The following is an 18,240-nucleotide window of genomic DNA, read 5'->3' on the forward strand; positions in this document are numbered from 1 at the left end:
ACTACCAGCAAGGTCTATGTCACTGCTAGTCATGCACAGAATAATCATCAGTATCACTACTGGCGTCACTGCCAGTACATATCACTTTTGGTCAATTATGTTCCCTTATTTTATTAGTGCTTTAAACCTGATGTCCAGATTGCATTTGTTGCTCCTCAGATGGTTTATTCAGTTTCCTCTTCTTCTGTTTACCAGTACTGGAACCAGGTGTTGTAGCAGGGCGCTTCTTCGTCCCAGACTGTGGTTTGGAGCACTGGCTGATTAAGGTTTTGCACTGGTGTGTGGGGTCTCAGATCTCTTAAATTCCTCCAAAAACTGTTTTAAGCTGTCAGATCAAATTCCACATCTGCAGTATCTCATTTCCTTTTGGTAGCTTTTACAGAAGCTTATCGTTATTGAAAGGTATGATCCCAGTAGCATCAAGCCCTGCCATCAGGCTAATTCGCTCATTGACAACGAAAGTTTAACTACAAGTAATACAAGTTCTTAAACCGTCCTTACTAGTGAATTGTTTGTTTTTTCGCCTTTTTATATGATCTCGTCCACAGGTCGCGTATTTGAGCCTTATTATTTTTTTTCAAATAGATTACTTTTTTTTCAAATATGATTACACACTAAAAACCGTGACATGAAAGCAGCCTGCAACCAATTTAGCAACAAATGGCTACCTCAGGGCTTACGCTGATTGACATTAGTTGGGATGTGAAAAAATTAAATGTGATTGTTAACACATTTAGTTTGCGTCCTATTGACTGCTAATTTTGCATTCTGTGAAGCAATAAAAACTGCACAAGCCCCAATTAGAGAAAGGCTGCTTTCAGTGTGTTCATAGTTTTGTTTCAACCAGTCGCGTAATGAGTAATAATTAAACAGGAAATTAATTGGAGCATAAGACAAAAAATCTTGATTGTTCCCATTGCCTTCGAAACACGCTTCTCATTCACGTCTCTTGCACGAACGCCATCGCTCGACGTTTCGGTGACGGGGCTCACTGGCCCGGAACAAGAAACAGTAAATGCTTACATTCTCTGGACATTGTTTATTTGCTGTTTTTTATCGTCTTCGTAAATTTCTTCAGCGGAAATATAGATTGGTCATTTACTATACGATAACCAAAGTCTAAAAAACCCGCTTACAGTTGTTACAATATACTATAAGAGGATCAGTGCTACTACTTTCACGAAATTCATGAATTTGACATTTTCTAGATTCTCGTACTACGTTTGTGTTTGGGAGGCTGGCCCAAGGATCACAACAAAAGCTGCAATTGGTCGGTGTGTCTATGACCTCGCTGCCATTGGTTAGGTTGTCAGTCGATTGATCGTGCTCATGTGACCTTTGAGTGATTTCTTCAGTAAACGCAAAGTTTACAGGTTGATATTTTAGTGTTGTCATGCGTAACTAAATCGGTAATAGCAGAAGTGATATTCGATTCTTATTAAAAACAATATTGTGCGAGCACTGTCGAAGATAAGTGGGATGTCGTGATTGTTTACTATGTTAAACTGACTTTCAGCTGAGACATGTTATTTTGAAAGTCATGGTCGTGCTGCTGTCTTGGTGTGCAGTATGATTAGCGCGGGAAACGAGTAGCGTAATGTATTTTCAGCTGTCCAAGGTAACTTTGTACCAACAGTTTGTCATATTGAGTGTTAAATTAACAACAGTGTTTATCGGGAAATGATTCATATAAACAGATATTTTCATGGAAAGAAATAGTATTATAGGAGCGAAAATTTCGTGGCAGCGATGTCAAATATGTTCCAGAAACTCTTACTTTCTTTGTTATCCTACATGATGTTGTGCAATCAAAACAAAGATTTTGTTGTTGTCTAGGCAACACTGTATTGCAACATGTTGTTTTTTTGACGCTTGCTGATAAGAATGAAGGAAATTATGAAACACAGAGACAGATTGCACGATGTCATCTTCATTATTCCATTATATTCATGCATTTTAACGTACCATTTAGACAAAAGCTTTTAGAAGTCAGTGTTTTGCCTTCTCTGCCAAGGTTAAAAATAAGTCCAAGGACGGTGTTTGGCATTTGAATCAAAACATGTGCATTAGGTATATTTACATAGCTAACACGTTGCCCAAAGCTATACTCTGTGTAATGAATGAAAAGTTCATGTTTTATATAATTCTGAAGTGAGAAAGATAGTATTATACACTATTGTTTATGGTATGTTACAGGTTAGCTTTCATCAGCAAAATAAATGACATAAGAGACAATAAAAACATGGCTGATCCTTTTTATACAGGGGAATTATTTATTGACCAGGGAGTAACAGTGAAGCAAGAGCCATTGGTAATGGACAGCACTAGTAGCACAACAGCTAGTGTCCCAATACCACATCGTAGAGGCATGGATCTTTCAGATTTTAGAGACTTTGGATTTGACTTTGTGGATATCTCCTCACCATCTTCTGTATCTCAAGACAATACACCAAATGCTACCAATATTGTTAGTGCCACAGAACTGTATGCAGATTCTCCAGTGTGGACCACAAAATTGCCTAGTGATTGTGAAACCAGTAGAAGTGATACATTTCGAATGGATGACGATGATATCTTCCAAGTTGATAAAGCAGATCTTATTCAAGGACCTACACTTGCAGAATTGAATGCAAATGATGAAAACTTGTTGGATGATTTGAATTTTGATGATCTGTTATTGCCAGAAGAAAATAGCTACTACATCAATGTGCCGCCTTTTGCATCACAGTCAAGGACATCTGCTGCTCCTCCACTTGTCCAAGTCACAAATGTGAACTCTAATTTAGGAAATAATAATGTAGCACAACTTTCCCAGAGCCTTGTTCCATCGTCATTTCCACCAGCTGGACTTGGTTTTTACAAGGATGCATTCAGTGTATCGTCAAGTGTGCCATCCAGCCCATTGGACGTTTTTTTGAGTGGCAAACCTAGTAATGGTGTTCAGACAGTTGATGCTCTTTCACCAGGGAGTCAAAACAGCTCTAGTTCTTCATTGCTTCTTCATTCAGCAGCATCGTCTGTCACCCCTCCACCTCTTGGAGTCAGCCCATTGCAGCAGAAACACAGTACCCTACACGAACTTTTACTCAAAAAGGAAACATACTCTTCAGCATCACCGGAGAGGCAGCTTTTTGTTCAGTCGGTTCCAGGACCACTCAGCCCAACTAACTCTGTAAGTCCTGTCCCAGAAGTGCCATCAGGTAGTAGAATAACAAGAAGTGGTAATACAGGATATGGATCAAGATTATCGTCGTCAGCTCCAACTCATCTTGGACTGGAACAAATTTGGCAGCGCAGGGAACCTCGGCAGCATCTTCTTTCTACTGGATCATTAGCTGAAGCAGGATCCACTTCTTCAATCTCTACAGGTAAATATTTATGTTTGGATAGAATAATAAAATACAAGAAAATTGAAATCCATTCATCGAGAATACATACTTCATAGCTTATGCATAGAATCTGATATGATTCCTTTTATATTTTTATGTGATTTATAATGGAATAAAGCATTATGTAAAGGTTTTTTAAATTACCGCTACGAGTCACAAACTTTGTTGACTGTCATATTACTTATTTATTTAGTAACGTGTTTCGAGGGAATACCTTATCTTCAGGCAAATGACATTGCAAAAACAATTTTACAATAAGGTCATACTGATGTTACATAGTCTTTTCATAAATGCTGTGGTTATCCTGTGGAAGAAGAGGGTCGACAGAAGCGTCCGATCCCACGCGTCGGCTTTGACCCGTGACGTAAGGGTGTTGTCGTGTGTGACGTCATGACGGCGCGGAGTTTGGTTTGAGTGTGGCTGTCTCCAGTTCTGTTTTATCTTATTTTATTTACTTTTCTGATCTGTTCGTTCTATCTCGTGAGATTTTTTTTTTTTTTAATTTAAAAACACTTATTACTTATTTTAATTATCTGTTTCCTCCAATTTCTGTTTTAGTTTATTATATTTATCTTTCTGATCTGTTCGTTCTATCCCGTGAGTTTTTTTTTAAAAAAGACAAAAAACACTAATCAGCTACTGAAGCATCTTTATCTTCTATGGGTTGCTGGGGTTACGACCCCTGGGGAGGTGGGTGGGTATTCATGCATGGCTGTCTTCACTTACACGTTGTAGCTACGCAAGGCGTCTAAATTTGTTTATATTTAGTTTGCCCCCCACCCAAAACACCCCATTTCCCGCGCTTGTCCCGTTAGTGTCATTAGGCTTCTTGTGGAAAGTGTGTGTGTTTGTTTTTGTTTCCGCCATATTTGTGACGTCATGGGTCAAAGCAGACGGGCGGAATCGGACGCTTCCGTATTTCCGAAGAAGAGAAAACTTAGTAAGAGGCGATGTCACTTTGGAAGCTGGACTGTGTTTGCATCAAAATGGTTTGTAACGGTCACTCATTTTGTTCTTCTGGCGTGGCAGTCTCGTAGTGATGAGCTGAGGTGTTTCCATTTCTGTGGCTTTCTTGAAGAGACAGACGGTCTGTTTATGTGCGGTTGGATATATATATATATATATATATATATATATATATATATATATATATACAGGGCGTTTCAAAAAGAAAGAGCAGATTTCAAACATTTATTTCTCAAAAACTACAAATGATAGAAACACAATTCCAACGGTCCTTCACTCAATATGAGTACCAAATGTTACACAACAAATATCAAAACTGTACCTCAATATGAGCACCATTTGTTACACGACAAATATCAAACCGGTATCTCATTTCTTGCCACACACGACGCAACTGGTCTTTAGTTACCGAATTCACGGCCGCAACAATTCGATGTCGTACCTCTTGAAGAGTAGCGGGCATAGGTGGGACATAAACACAGTCCTTTATGTACCCCCACAAATAAAAATCGCAGGGAGTAAGGTCTGGTGACCTGGGAGGCCACAGACGATGACATTGATCTTGTGCTCCTGCTCTTCCAATCCACCGTCCTGGAATGGTGTTATTTAGGTACCGTCGTACAGGTTCAGAGAAGTGTGGTGGGGCGCCATCTTGCATGAAGATGAAGTGATTTGAATCTTCCTGAAGTTGAGGAAATAGCCAGTTTTCTAACATGTCCAGGTAAATGGTTCCTGTGATAGTTTTCTCCATGAAAAAGAAAGGTCCATAAACTTTGTTTACCGAAATTGCACAAAAGACGTTAACCTTTGGTGAGTCTCTTTCATGTTGAATAACGTCCCTCGGAGTTTCACTCGCCCAAATTCGTACGTTATGCCGATTAACTTTACCAGAAATGTGAAACGTTGATTCATCTGAAAAAATTAATCGTTCGGCAAAATTGTCCTCTTCCATGTCCTGTAGAATTGCAGTTGAAAATTCGAACCTTTTGTTGTGGTCGTCAGGACGCAATGCTTGCAATAACTGCAGTTTGTACGGCTTCATGTGCAGACGGTTACTCAGAACGCGCCATACCGTTGTTTTAGACATGTTTAGTTCGTGACTTGCCCGTGCCGTGGATTTTCTAGGGCTCCTTTCGTAAGCTGCACGGACACGCTCGACATTTTCATCCGATGTGCGTGGACGACCCGTGCTTTTTCGCTTGCAGATGCAACCATCTTCTACGAATCTGTGATGCCACTCATAAATTTGCTTATGACGAGGCGGCTGTTTGTTGAATTGACGGCGGAATGCACGTTGCACACCAACAATGGACTCTAACTTTGCAAATTGCAGCACACAAAATGATCGTTCCTGTGGTGTCGTCGCCATTTTCCTACAAACAAACGCCAGCGCCACTGCGGATTTGCATGGAACTTCTGCGCGGACCATTGAAAAACTTTGAACCTTTCTCTGACAAGAAACGTTTGAATTGTGTTTCTATCATTTGTAGTTTTTGAGAAATAAATGTTTGAAATCTGCTCTTTCTTTTTGAAACGCCCTGTATATATATATATCTGTGTGTGTGTGTGTGTGTGTGTGTGTGTCTGTCTGTCCTTTTCTCCCCCCCCCCCCCTCCCCCCCCACCCTAAGGTAAGACTTTCCGCCCCCGGGATTGGAATGACTCCTTACCCTCTCCTTTTCCTCTCCTTCCCTCTTTCCTGATGAAGCAACCGTGGGTTGTGAAAGCTTGAAATTTGTGTGTGTGTTTGTGTGTTTTTTGTCTCTATCAACGTACCAACGCTTTTGTTTGGTAAGTTACAGCAGCTTTGTTTTTAGAAATATTGTTGTGTATATGTTCTCACACATTTTGAGAACTAAGTGTAAATACATTATAGAACTCGACAAGATTTGTCATTTACAAAACAGATGCTCCCAGATGGGTTGTCAACTGAATAAATGGTGAAAGTACAACATCCATAGCACCAGTACAGTTAAAACTACACACCATGCTGACGACCTCACGCGAGATTGTTGGCATGGCGTGTAATTTTAACTCTGTTGGTGCTATGGATTTGGATTGGATTTTTGGGAACAGAGTGGAATGGGCCCATATTGGTTACATTTGGGAACCGTGTGGAATAATTACCCGCTTAGAGCTTTTTGTAGGTGATTATCTACAGCTGTTTTCTACCCGTTTCATTTGTTACAATCATTTTCAAAGAGAAAAACATTGACTGTCACTGACTCAACCAAACATTTCCATCACATACAAATGTAGAACATATGTAATTGTCATAATAGCCTACCTTAACATAGTCAATACAAGCATGCTGTACCTTGGCACAAGGACTGTAGTGCACATCTTGTGGCCACCAAATGTGCGCTACTGTAATTGTGGTTAGGCACACAATCATTTTAGTTTTACATTTGTGTGGCTCATGTAGAATGTCTTTCTCGTTGAAAATTATTGTAATAATTTAAACTGGTTAGAGAGTAAATGTAAAGTTGTACAGCTGATGGAACAAATATGCATTTTCCTAATTATTTATTTGTTCACTTGAAACACTTTGCAGCATGTGAAATCAAACATAAAACAAATAACAGTGACTGTAGCAGAAAATACAAATAAATAAGAAAAATAGTTATGTTTGAGAGAAAAAAAAGTATTGATAGGAATTTTGTATGTTCTAATGTAGGCATTTGGTTCTTTTGCAAACATTTATGTAGGATGGGATAGTGATTTAAATAATAACTGATTTACTTAATATCCAGATAAGTGTTGTACGAGGAAAACTAGTCAAACAGGTCTGTACGCCACAGGTTTCAGTATTGTGTCATCGTTATTTTTATTGTAGTGTATGCATGAGGTTTCCCATTGTATACCAGTACAGCATAAAATAATTGTTTGCGACATGATTCAAGCATCATAATGAAGTCTATGATAGGCTCATAAGTAAAAGAATAGATAAAAAAACAGTTTTTAATGAACTACCGCATTGAAAAACACATTTCAAGCGATTTTGTGCAAGACAGTTTGTATCTTCAATAATAATAATAATAATAGTGGAATATGGTAGAAAAAGAATATGTGAAATCAAATTTTCGGAGTATATATGTATAAGAGTTTGATCTGTAAACAATGCACTTAAATATCACTTTCACATGGTTAACTTCAGCAACATTTGCTCTGCATGTGATTAATGAGTTTGGTGATCATAATGTGAGGAAGTTATTTTATTGTGGATATTTTCATTAATTAATGGCATAATCATGGAATGATATTGTGGGGCAATAGATGTAGGTCTAAGGTATTCTTTGGGACAAGGACTCCTTCACGCACAACATAATACAGCCCTTACTCTTTGAAGGTTATTTGTGGTGCACAGTGTTCTCCTTCTGCTTTGATTGTGAACTCCATAACAGAACTAACTGGTAAGAACTACCTAATGTACATGATACTAACTGTATTGCATTACATGATTGCTATATAATTCCTGAAGTTGACACAGATGCAGTACAGTAATATGATCTTGTCATGTGTGTAATTCTCACAGCGATACTCCAGTCACCTATAAATTTATCTTGTAAAGCTGGTCCTGCTATTCAGTCCCAGCTAATAATCCTCTTCATAGTGCTCAGCTCCTCTTCCCTGAAGATTTCATCAATTGCTGGAAAAAGGGCTCATTTCTCTCTTCAAACAGTGTAAAGAATTCATAACAAGAGTTCCATCATTTCAACCATATATTGTCAGATTAACCATTAATACAACCAAACCATGGAAAATCCAGGATGGAATGTAACAATATTATGAAAAGGAAAGTTTTTACCCACCATATAGAGGAACAGATAAGCACAACAAAAAGACTGTCACAAATAAAGCTTTCAGCCAGTAAGACCTTTGTCTATTTTTCAGGAAGGCCTTACTGGCCGAAAGCTTTATTTGTGACAGTCTTTTTGATGTGCCGATCTGCGACTCAGCATCTCTGCTACTTTCGTTTTCATAATATTGTAACCATTAATACAATATACTTTACAGTGAGCGCCAGGGTCCTCTTCCTCTCTGGTTTGTATACAATAGAGTAAATCTAATACTATACATTTTCCATAATGTTCATTGTTGTGCTCTTTAGTTATTCTTTGGTGGACCATCATGGCACCTTCTGTCTGTGGCTGCATGGAATAACACGCCCACCACACAAATTGTCATGTTAGACTACAGTCTGTGTAAGTCACAAACAATTTTTGTTTCTCAAGAAGTTTGGCTGCAATAACCTTGGTATTAACTTATTCACTTTAGTATTTGTGTATTTCGGTGTTTGTTGATAAGTTTTTAATTAATGTGTAAAAATGTCTAATCAAATAATGGAAACTCCAGGTAGAAATATCAACAATGTAGGAAAAGATAGATTGCAGGCAAGCACACCTCACGCACACGCGACCGCCAACTCCAGCATCTTGGGCCCAAGATGATGGAGTTGGCAGTTGTGTATGCATGAGGTATGCTTGCTTCTGTGTGTGTGTGTGTGTGTGTGTGTGTGTGTGTGTGTGTGTGTGTGTGAATGTTGTCTCTCTCTTTACTGATCAAGGCTATGGCCGAAAGCTATATGTGAGTGTTTTTTAATCATGCCTGTCTGGGACTTCATGTGTCTTCTTTACAATAGGTAGCAATGTATCTTTTCCTAAAGTGTTGTAAAAATGTCTAAACTTTCCATAAGTTAGAAAACTGTCACCTAATATCAGTTGAAAGGACATTAGCACATCATTTCTTTTGTAATATGTAGTTTCCATTTTTTCTCATTTCCACACGTATTATCTATTCCCAATTATTTCCTCACTTTGAATCTACAGAATGAGCAATGTACCCATCTGATCAGTTTAAATATTTTGGAATATTCATCACAGCCCCACAGTTGGTTTTTTTCGCTGAAGAAATTTGTTGTGAACAATCCTTTGCTGTTTTAGAGTAATAGAGAAATTCACAAATACAGTACTAGATGGGGAAAAAAAAACCTCTAGACTTCTCTCGGCTGGATCTTTGGCACAGAAATGATTGAAATGTACAAGTATATAATAATAATCCCACGGAAATAAAATTTCTTACAGGCAGTAGAAATGTTTTAAAATGTAGATTAAAGTTGTGTATCTTATTGAAAACTACTCCTTTATTATACAGTGTGGAGAAAAATTGTGTCATGAAATTTTAACCCTGGATAGCTGATCCCAGTAGGAACCAAAATTACTAATGTTGTGTAGGTTGACAACACACCATTTTTAAACTGAGGAAATGTGGCTTCATGCACTCCGATTGGCCGTGAGATTGCCTTGTTGCTGTTCATCGGTTGATGGGCAGCGCTATGGTTGTCGGTTCACACATACAATTGTTCCTCGCCCAGTTATTGCCCTAAGGTGATATGCACACATGTTGAATAGGTCTTGCTGTTTGTCACCACCTCACGTCAGAGGCATTCACACGTAAGTTTTGTTTTGGAGCACACACAAATCACCTGCAATTTAGTCATACAGTAAGCATGATGGCACAGTATTTGTTTGAAATAATGAGATATGGTTTTTGTTTATGGACTAGCCGATGGTAATGCGCATGAAGCTCCACAGTTGTATGAGGAACGGTACCCAGCAAGACTCCACCCACACCTGCAGATGTTTACAGCAATTCACCAGTGACTTAGCGAAACAGGCTCGTTAGCGGGATATCGTGATGATGCTGGAAGAACTCGAACGCTACAGAATGCTGCATTTGAAGAGACTGTTCTCGAATGCTTTGAGGAAGCACCTACGACAAGTACTTGAGCAGTTCGACATGAGTTGGGGGTCACTAATCGGTTAGTCTGGGAGGCTTTGAGGGATGACAGCCAGCATCCACCCTGTTCAGGACCTAAATCCGGTGGCGGACTATGAACTCAGGCTAGGGTTTTGTCAGTTGTTTCTGCGATGTGTTGCATGAGATCCTGACTTCCCCGTCATTGCGTTGTTTAACTTCAAGCGCACCTTTCATCGGGATGACCTTTACAACACTCGAAATGTTCTTTCCTGAGCAAAGAGAAATCCTCACATCCAGAGCATCCGGCAACAGTTCAATCCCGTGGCCAATCAGAGTGCGTGGCACCAAGTTTCTGTATTTTAAAAATGGTGCAGTGTCGACCTACACATCGTTAGTAACTCTGGTTCCCACTGGCATCAGCTATCCAGGGTTAAAATTTCGTGGCACAATTTTTCTCCACGCTGTAGGAGGATTCTCGATTAGAAATGAGTAGACAATTACAAACTAACAATGGCCAGCATATAGCCATCTAAATATATTTTTTGAATGTTTTATGCCACCATATGTTCAATTGACATATTCCATATCATTATGTTTGTTGTGAATATTATCTATGAAACAAGTAATTGCTAACCAAGGGGTAACTGAAAACAGCAATAGTATTTGTAATGCAACACCAGGAGTAAAATAAGTCATGGTGTGACGGTGGTAAAGGAAGAGAAATTGTAAACCATAAAAATATTTGTCCCGCTCTCCAGTGGTATTATTTGTGCTGTGTGTGGACTATGTCTCTCAGATTTTCTTCGTGCTTATAGGATCTGAAGGTTAGTATCTGGACATAAAATTGCTAGAGCTGTAGAATGTAATTCTCAAGAGAGAGAGAGAGAGAGAGAGAGAGAGAGAGAGAGAGAGAGAGAGAGAGGGAGGGAGGGAGGGGGCTGGAAAAAGTGGCCTTTGAAGATTAGATGATTTCTGAGCCCAGCTAAGTATTAAACACTTGAAGATAATTTATGAAATCATTGGTGGCCCAGTGCATGGCATAATCTGCTTGTACTTGTATGATCATTAATTCAAATCTTGCTAGTAGCATTCTTTCTTTCTAATTTCATCTTTATTGACAAATAAAAAATATTAGTTAACAAATGTTGTTGTTGTTGTTGTGGCTTCAGTCCTGAGACTGGTTTGATGCAGCTCTCCATGCTACTCTATCCTGTGCAAGCTGCTTCATCTCCCAGTACCTACTGCAACCTACATCCTTCTGAATTTGCTTAGTGTATTCATCTCTTGGTCTCCCTCTACGATTTTTACCCTCCACACTGCCCTCCAATACTAAATTGGTGATCCCTTGATGCCTCAACACATCTACCAACCGATCCCTTCTTCTCATAATTTTTCAATAAAAATAACATCTTTTATTTTTAATTACTGTCAGTGTGAAAATACAAATATTCACAGTGAAATAAAATTTTGTACTAAAATCTGAAACATCAAAGATAAAATCAAATATTTGTTTTTGTTTATAGATAAAGAAGTATTAATGATGTACATAATTCATACCATTTAGCAAGAAGGCATTGATTTGTCTGTGTCATATTTTGTTTTCATATGACCAGCTATTATTAAAAATTATAATTCAGTGTTTTTAAATTAATTTTTTTTAAAGAAATTGATTTTTTTAAAAAAAGTAAAAATGTGCTTGCTGCTAGTGATATTTGAACCATTGACTTTACAATTACAATCCCATTGTGCTGCACTTTCACCTAGCACACTGTTAATGGGTAGCTTGTGAATGCAGTGGTTCGGTGTTGCCTTTGTCCTCACACAGCTGATACAGCTTTCCACTTTCACTGTACCCACTGCTGTCAAACCCAAAATAAAAGTTTTTACCCATATCTGGAAATGTAATATTAGTGCGGGATATAATTTTGACTTAATTTGTTTGAAGCTTTACTCCAAATCTAGGTTAAATTTTACTTAAGGCAGTGGTGGTTTAGTGTGCTGATGTTGGCAATGACTGTTGAATGCTGGGAATTATGTGACATTGGTGCTAGCCAGTCATGTGATAGTATACAGTATCCAACGACAATTGCTATTTTGTTTTGGTGGAATTCTTTTCATGTCAGTCTCTTCTTATTGATGAAAATGTTTTATCACAGTATATTTAGTTTACAAAAATAATTAATTTGCTGAGTGGGTAAGGCTACATACAAGAACCTGTCACCCATAGAGCAGGAACAGCATTAGTTATTTGCTTCAATCGATTGGTTGTCATGAATTCCCAGCATTCAGTGGTTGTTGCCAACATCAGCACACTATGCCGCCACTGCTGTAAGTAAAACTTTGCCCAAATCTACAATGTATGCATTGGGCTAGTCATTCATGGACCGTCTCAAAAGTTTGCTGAAAACAGTGTAGTCGTGATTTTTCAAATGCTTTCAGGATTTCCTTTAAAATTTTCAGATATTCTTCCCAGGTATTTGTCAGTCTGACAGTATCGCTGATGTAAACTGGCACCTTCCGGAAGTACTCTCCACATAGAACTTCATCCAACACTCATGAAGGCAGAAGCAGAATTGCTGAGTCTGAAAGTTGTTGTTCTGATTTGCTAACTTCTTTCCTTATAGAAGTCCCTCTGGCTTCCTTTATAAAGTTCTAGCTACCAATAAGTGATTGTTAAGTATGACCAGAGAGTATTTTATATCTTTAAATGTTTATAATAGGCCTTTCCTAGTCTGTCTCTTTTGAGATTTACTGGTATTGTTTTGTTTCCCTCCATCCAGTAAAGGATGGTGTTTTTATTTAATGATTTTCCCTACCAACATGTTCTCGGTGTCAGCTTCTGTTGTACTCTTTGTTGGCAGTGGATTGGAGTATGTGTTAACATAAAAAGATTGCTGGTCACATAGGCCTACTTTGAATTTACAAATGCAACCACACATGCATGCTAGCTCAGAAGCAAATATGATTGAATAACATTTTAAAATTTCTGGTGATTCTTGTTTCGTAGTACTTGGTGGGCCTTGCATTGTGTTAATCTTATCATGTACATTGTGATTTCCGTTGTATTCTGTAAACTACTATCTTATCATGTACATTGTTATTTTGCAAACTACTGGTTTGTCTTTGCCTTGACTTCTGAAATAACATCTCTTCTTTTCATGCATACTTACTTAAATGCTATGTTCACAGTAGTGTCATCATTCTTCATGAAATATCTTGTAAATTTGCTTTCTTCATCCCTGCTTAATGGTGTTATATTGCCCTCAGCAAAATTTAGTTTTATTTTTGGATCCACCATGCTCCCTACTTTCATTATAAGTCACTTGGAGATTGTGTTTTCAATCTTGCTTATACTCTTGTTAATGCATTTTGAGTTTTAATTGTGTTTGATTGCTTGCTGGGTTGCTTTCGCTTCTGTCCACAACTGAAGTAAGTATACTATATTCGGAAAATGTGGTTTTATTTTGTATTTCCTTCAGGTGTTTGTAAAGCTTTGCAGCAATTGCACAGATTTTGTTTATGATTTCTTTGAGAGCATCTGTGTACATCATACCATATGCCTGCTTCAGTATATGTCATTAATTCTGTGTTGATAACATTTGTTTTCCTCTGTGAATAGGACATGTTCAATTTCTTCGTTGTTTTTCTTGTTGGAGAAAAATTTTTCTTTGTTAATTGTTTACAGATTACCAGTGCTATCTACAATTAACATTTTTGAATGCATTTAAGGACATACCATTTCACTGGTCTTACTTTTGCCTGGAAATCTGAGTGTGGATGGCAGAAGCTTAAGATTAGATGTCTTAGGGATGCCACGTCCATTAAAGACACAGCTCAAGCTCAAAATTGGCAAAGATGTTAAAAGGATATATGAGCAGTGTCCTTTTCAAAGTTGCTTTTACTGATTTCGGTAAATAACGGAAAACCTAAATCTATGTGGCCAGGCAGAAATTTGGACTCTATTCTCATGAATGTGGACTTCATTGTGAGCTGCTGTCTTGTCTTGAAATCTAGCAGTAAATCCTAAGAAGTTCTGGTCATGCGCAAAGTATACTAGTGGCAGGAGACAGCCAGTGCCTTCACAACATGACAGCAGTGGTAATGTTAGCCACGGAAGTACCAGTAAAACGTATTTACTAAACACTGTTTTTCAAAATTCTTTCATTAAAAAAAGAATCAGTAAATGTTTCCGAATTTGACTTGAGAACTGCTGCCAGCATGAGTAATTCGGAAGTAGATACCCATGTTGTAGCAAAGCAACTTTGTAACTTAATAAGGAAAAGTCTCCTGGCTGAGTTTGTATAACAACGGTATGCGGATGAAATAGTTCAATTTTTACCTATCGTACACAACCCTTTCCTTGATGAAAGATCTGTAGATCTACCTGAAGACTGCAAAGTGGCAAAGGTCATACCAAAACACTAGAAAGGAGGTACAAGTAATCTGTTGAATTGTAGACCCCATAACATTGGCAGAGACTTTTATTAGTATTTTGAACCTGTATTATGTTCCAACATCATAAAATACTTCGAAGAAAACTGTCTGTTGACACACAACTTCAGAAAATACCATTCCTATGAGGCAGTACTGGCTCTTTACTCACATGAAATAAAAGTGCTATTACCAATGGATCTCAGTCAGTTCCACATTTCAGTTTTTCCAGAAGCATTTTCGTACAGTTCCTTAATCAGATTGTATGCATATGTAGTAACATCTCAGCTGTGTGCATCTGAATTAGCCATTCCCTGTCAGAAAGATCTCACGTAGTAGTAATTGACACTTTTCTTAATCTAAACAACTTAGTAGACAGTCTGAGCAGCTCTCCTAGATTTTTTTGCAGATGACACAATAATTTACTACCTAGTAATGCCATCAGAAGAAAAACAAATTGCAAATGCTTTAGACAAGACACCTGCAGGGTGTAAGAACTACTAATTGACCCTGAACAATAAAAAGTGTAAGGTCCTCCACATGAGTACTGTAAAAATTCCATTAAATTTGTGTTACACTGCAAATCACACAAATGTGAAGATTTTAGGCTCAGCTGAATATCTAGGTATAACAATTACAGACAACTTAAGTTGGGACCATCACATAAAAAATGTTGTGAGGAAGCGAACCAGAGCCTGCGTTGTATTGGCAGAACACTTATAAATAGATCTACTGAAGAGATTGCCTACACAATGCTTGTCTGTCCTCTCCTGGAGTATTGCTATGTCACATGGGATCCTTACCAGATAACATTGACGAAGGACATGGAAAAATTTCAAATAAGGGTAGCTCGTTTTGTATTGTCATGAAATGTGGTAGTGTGTCATGAATGTGGTGAACGATTTGGGGTGGCAATTACTGAAACAAAGGCATTTCTTGTGGCGGCCAGGACTTTTCACTGAATTCTGATTACCAACTTCCTACTCCCGTCTACATAGGAAGAAATGACCACTATAAAGTATGAGAAATAAGAACTCACCCACAAAAATTTAGGTAGAGAAATAGTCCGAAAGTCATTCTGTGCACCCTGTGCTTAACAGTGAAATGTGAATTGCAATGTAATTTTGTAGATGTAGAAGTACCATCTATCTTAGCTATTCTCTGACTTGGCCGCATTTCAAAATTGTAGTTAATACCTCTTGTTTGTTCATTTCTACAGCAGTTTCTCCTTTAAATAATTCAAGGAGTGAAGGTAACAGCTCACTGTACAATTGAGGCAGTTAAGTCAATTGACAGAAAATAATAATAATAATAATAATAATAATAATAATTTGTGGTGAGCTGTTACTTTACTCCTTATAATACACATATTCAACCAATCATTTTCTATTATTGTAATTTTTCCTGTGTTAGATATCCTTTGACCTTGTCTCTATATTGATGCTTAAACCGGTACCAAAATTGTAACGAAAATTTTCATTAATCAATAATTTTTCTCTTTCTTTTGCAGTAAGTAATTGTTTGCTCTTCCTAATTCTTGCTACAGCATTTCTTCCTAAATCATTGAATATCAGAATCATTGAGCCACAATGAATTTGCTGCAAAATTAATCAGGATTTTGTAACTATATTGGTTGTTTCCAATGATTGCTGCAGCATGCATGGTCCAGACAGGTTGCCGTTGAGGTGGAATAGTTAACTGCAGCAACTGAATGGTATTGTGAGAAAGAATACAAGTATGGTTGCATTATAATTAGTGTTTGATGTGTTTTTAGTTTCTTAATTTTAACACACTGACATATCCTGAAATAAGAATACAAAGAGGTACTCAAAGTTTTGTGGAATATCGCTGCCCTGGGTGGAACTTGCATAATGTGCTTTTTCTCACTAGGTATTGCTCAGGTCTTTTCTTCATATAGCAATTTCCTTCACCACAGCTGTTTGCATGCCTTTGTTTTATTCAGTTTTTTAATTTTTATTTTGTATATACAATGCTAGATGAAAGTAAAAAAAGTGGCTGTGAAATTCTGCTCCCTGCTCATGAAAATTGTAATAGTAGTTTTGGGAATGAGAAGAGCTACTGCTGATATGTGCCCCTTCTTCTGACTGGTCACCAAAAAGAATGTTGAGTGGAAGCATGGTGTGCTTTGAAAGAACAGCTCCATATCAGCCCAGACTTTATTTGCCAAGATCATTACTGCTGATTAGTTATGTTTCTGTTGTTATATCACCAAAACTAAAAACAATGGAGCCAGTGGAAGATGATGTTGCTGCCTGTCCCAATAAACTCAAGTGGCATGAAGCATCAGTGGAGTACTACTTTTGTGTGTGTGTGTGTGTGTGTGTGTGTGTGTGTGTGTGTGCGCGTGCGTGCGCGAGGGGAATAGTGCATTCAATGTGTGTTCCATCCAAATCAGACTGTTAATCTTATGCTGCCCATGTTCTAAGCTTGCCCGGGCATCCAAACTATCGTCTCCTGTTCCCGCGATCGGTCGTCCATCTGCCAGAACGTCGGCCCCGGTCTGGTTGTACAATCGTGGTCCGCGTCAAAGAGCTTCTCTCTGGGCTTCAGGTTTTCACTGTTCCACCTCCTTTCCGGGCCACTTTGCATACACCCCCATGGTGTGTTCCTCGCCCTTGCCTTCGGCTCGACTTGGCACAGGGCCCGAAGGACCCAGTCCCTCCAGAGGCCTTCCGCCGCCGCTTTTATTCCATCCTGGCCACGTATCAGGGCTCTGGCATTGTTTACACTGACGGTTCGATGGTTGCTGGTCGTGTTGGGTATGCGTTCACTCTAGGGGACCATTTCGAACAACGTTCCTTGCAGGATGGCTGCAGCGTTTACACTGCTGAGTTGGTCGCCATCTTTCGTGCCCTAGAGTATATCCGCTCCTGCTCAGGTGAGTCCTTCGTTATCTGTAGCGATTCCCTGAGCGGTTTACGAGCTCTCGACCAGTGTTTCCCTCGTTCTTGTCTGGTGATGGCTATCCAAGGGTCCCTGCATACTTTTGCCCGTTGCGGCCGCTCTGTGGTCTTTGTGTGGACCCCCGGTCATGTTGGTATCCTGGGCAATGAACATGCTGACCGCCTGGCGAAAGAGGCCACGAGTAAATCATCTCTGGATGTTGGCCTTCCAGAGACTGATTTGCGTGCAGTCCTCCGCCGAAAAGTTTTTGCGCTTTGGGACGCTGAATGGCGCGATCAGATCACGCCCAATAAACTCCGTGCCATTAAGGAGACGACGACTGTGTGGCGGTCATCCTTGCGAGCCAACCGCAGGGACTCAGTCATCCTTTGTCAGCTCTGCATTGGCCACTCCCGGCTGACACACAGTTTTTTACTGCGCCGGGAGGACCCTCCTCTATGTTGCTGTGGGGCGGCTTTGACAGTGGCCCACATTTTGTTGGCCTGCCCCCTATTAGCTGTGGTCAGGCAGACATTTGCGCTGCCTGATACGCTCCTTGCCCTTTTATCTGATGACTCTGTTATGGTTGGCTTAGTTTTACGTTTTATTTGGGCAGGGGGTTTTATCGTTTACTCTGAGTGTTTGTTCTTTTCTTTTGTGTTGATTCTGGCCATTGGCCTACGATTTTACGCTGGGTTTTTAATGTGTTCTCGGTGGTTGGCTTTTCCTTTTTATCTCTATGGTCGGCCAACCACCATCACACTCTGTGTGATTTTAATTTGTCTTGTCTG

General features: G+C 39.0%; 1 protein-coding gene across 1 annotated transcript in view; it reads left to right on the plus strand.

Annotated features, from left to right (window-relative positions):
- The first annotated feature begins 1,365 nt into the window (after window positions 1-1,365).
- LOC126248206 (protein CREBRF homolog) overlaps window positions 1,366-18,240 on the plus strand; it is an 85,252-nt gene continuing 68,377 nt past the window's right edge. Inside the window, exons 1-2 of the mRNA XM_049949020.1 lie at window positions 1,366-1,618; window positions 2,197-3,368. Of these exons, the coding sequence (XP_049804977.1) occupies window positions 2,243-3,368 (1,126 nt within the window). The 5' untranslated portion in view covers window positions 1,366-1,618; window positions 2,197-2,242. The remainder of the gene's footprint in view (window positions 1,619-2,196; window positions 3,369-18,240) is intronic.

Source organism: Schistocerca nitens, chromosome 1 (assembly GCF_023898315.1).
Source record: "Schistocerca nitens isolate TAMUIC-IGC-003100 chromosome 1, iqSchNite1.1, whole genome shotgun sequence".
In the NCBI taxonomy this organism is placed as follows: Eukaryota; Metazoa; Arthropoda; class Insecta; order Orthoptera; family Acrididae; genus Schistocerca; species Schistocerca nitens.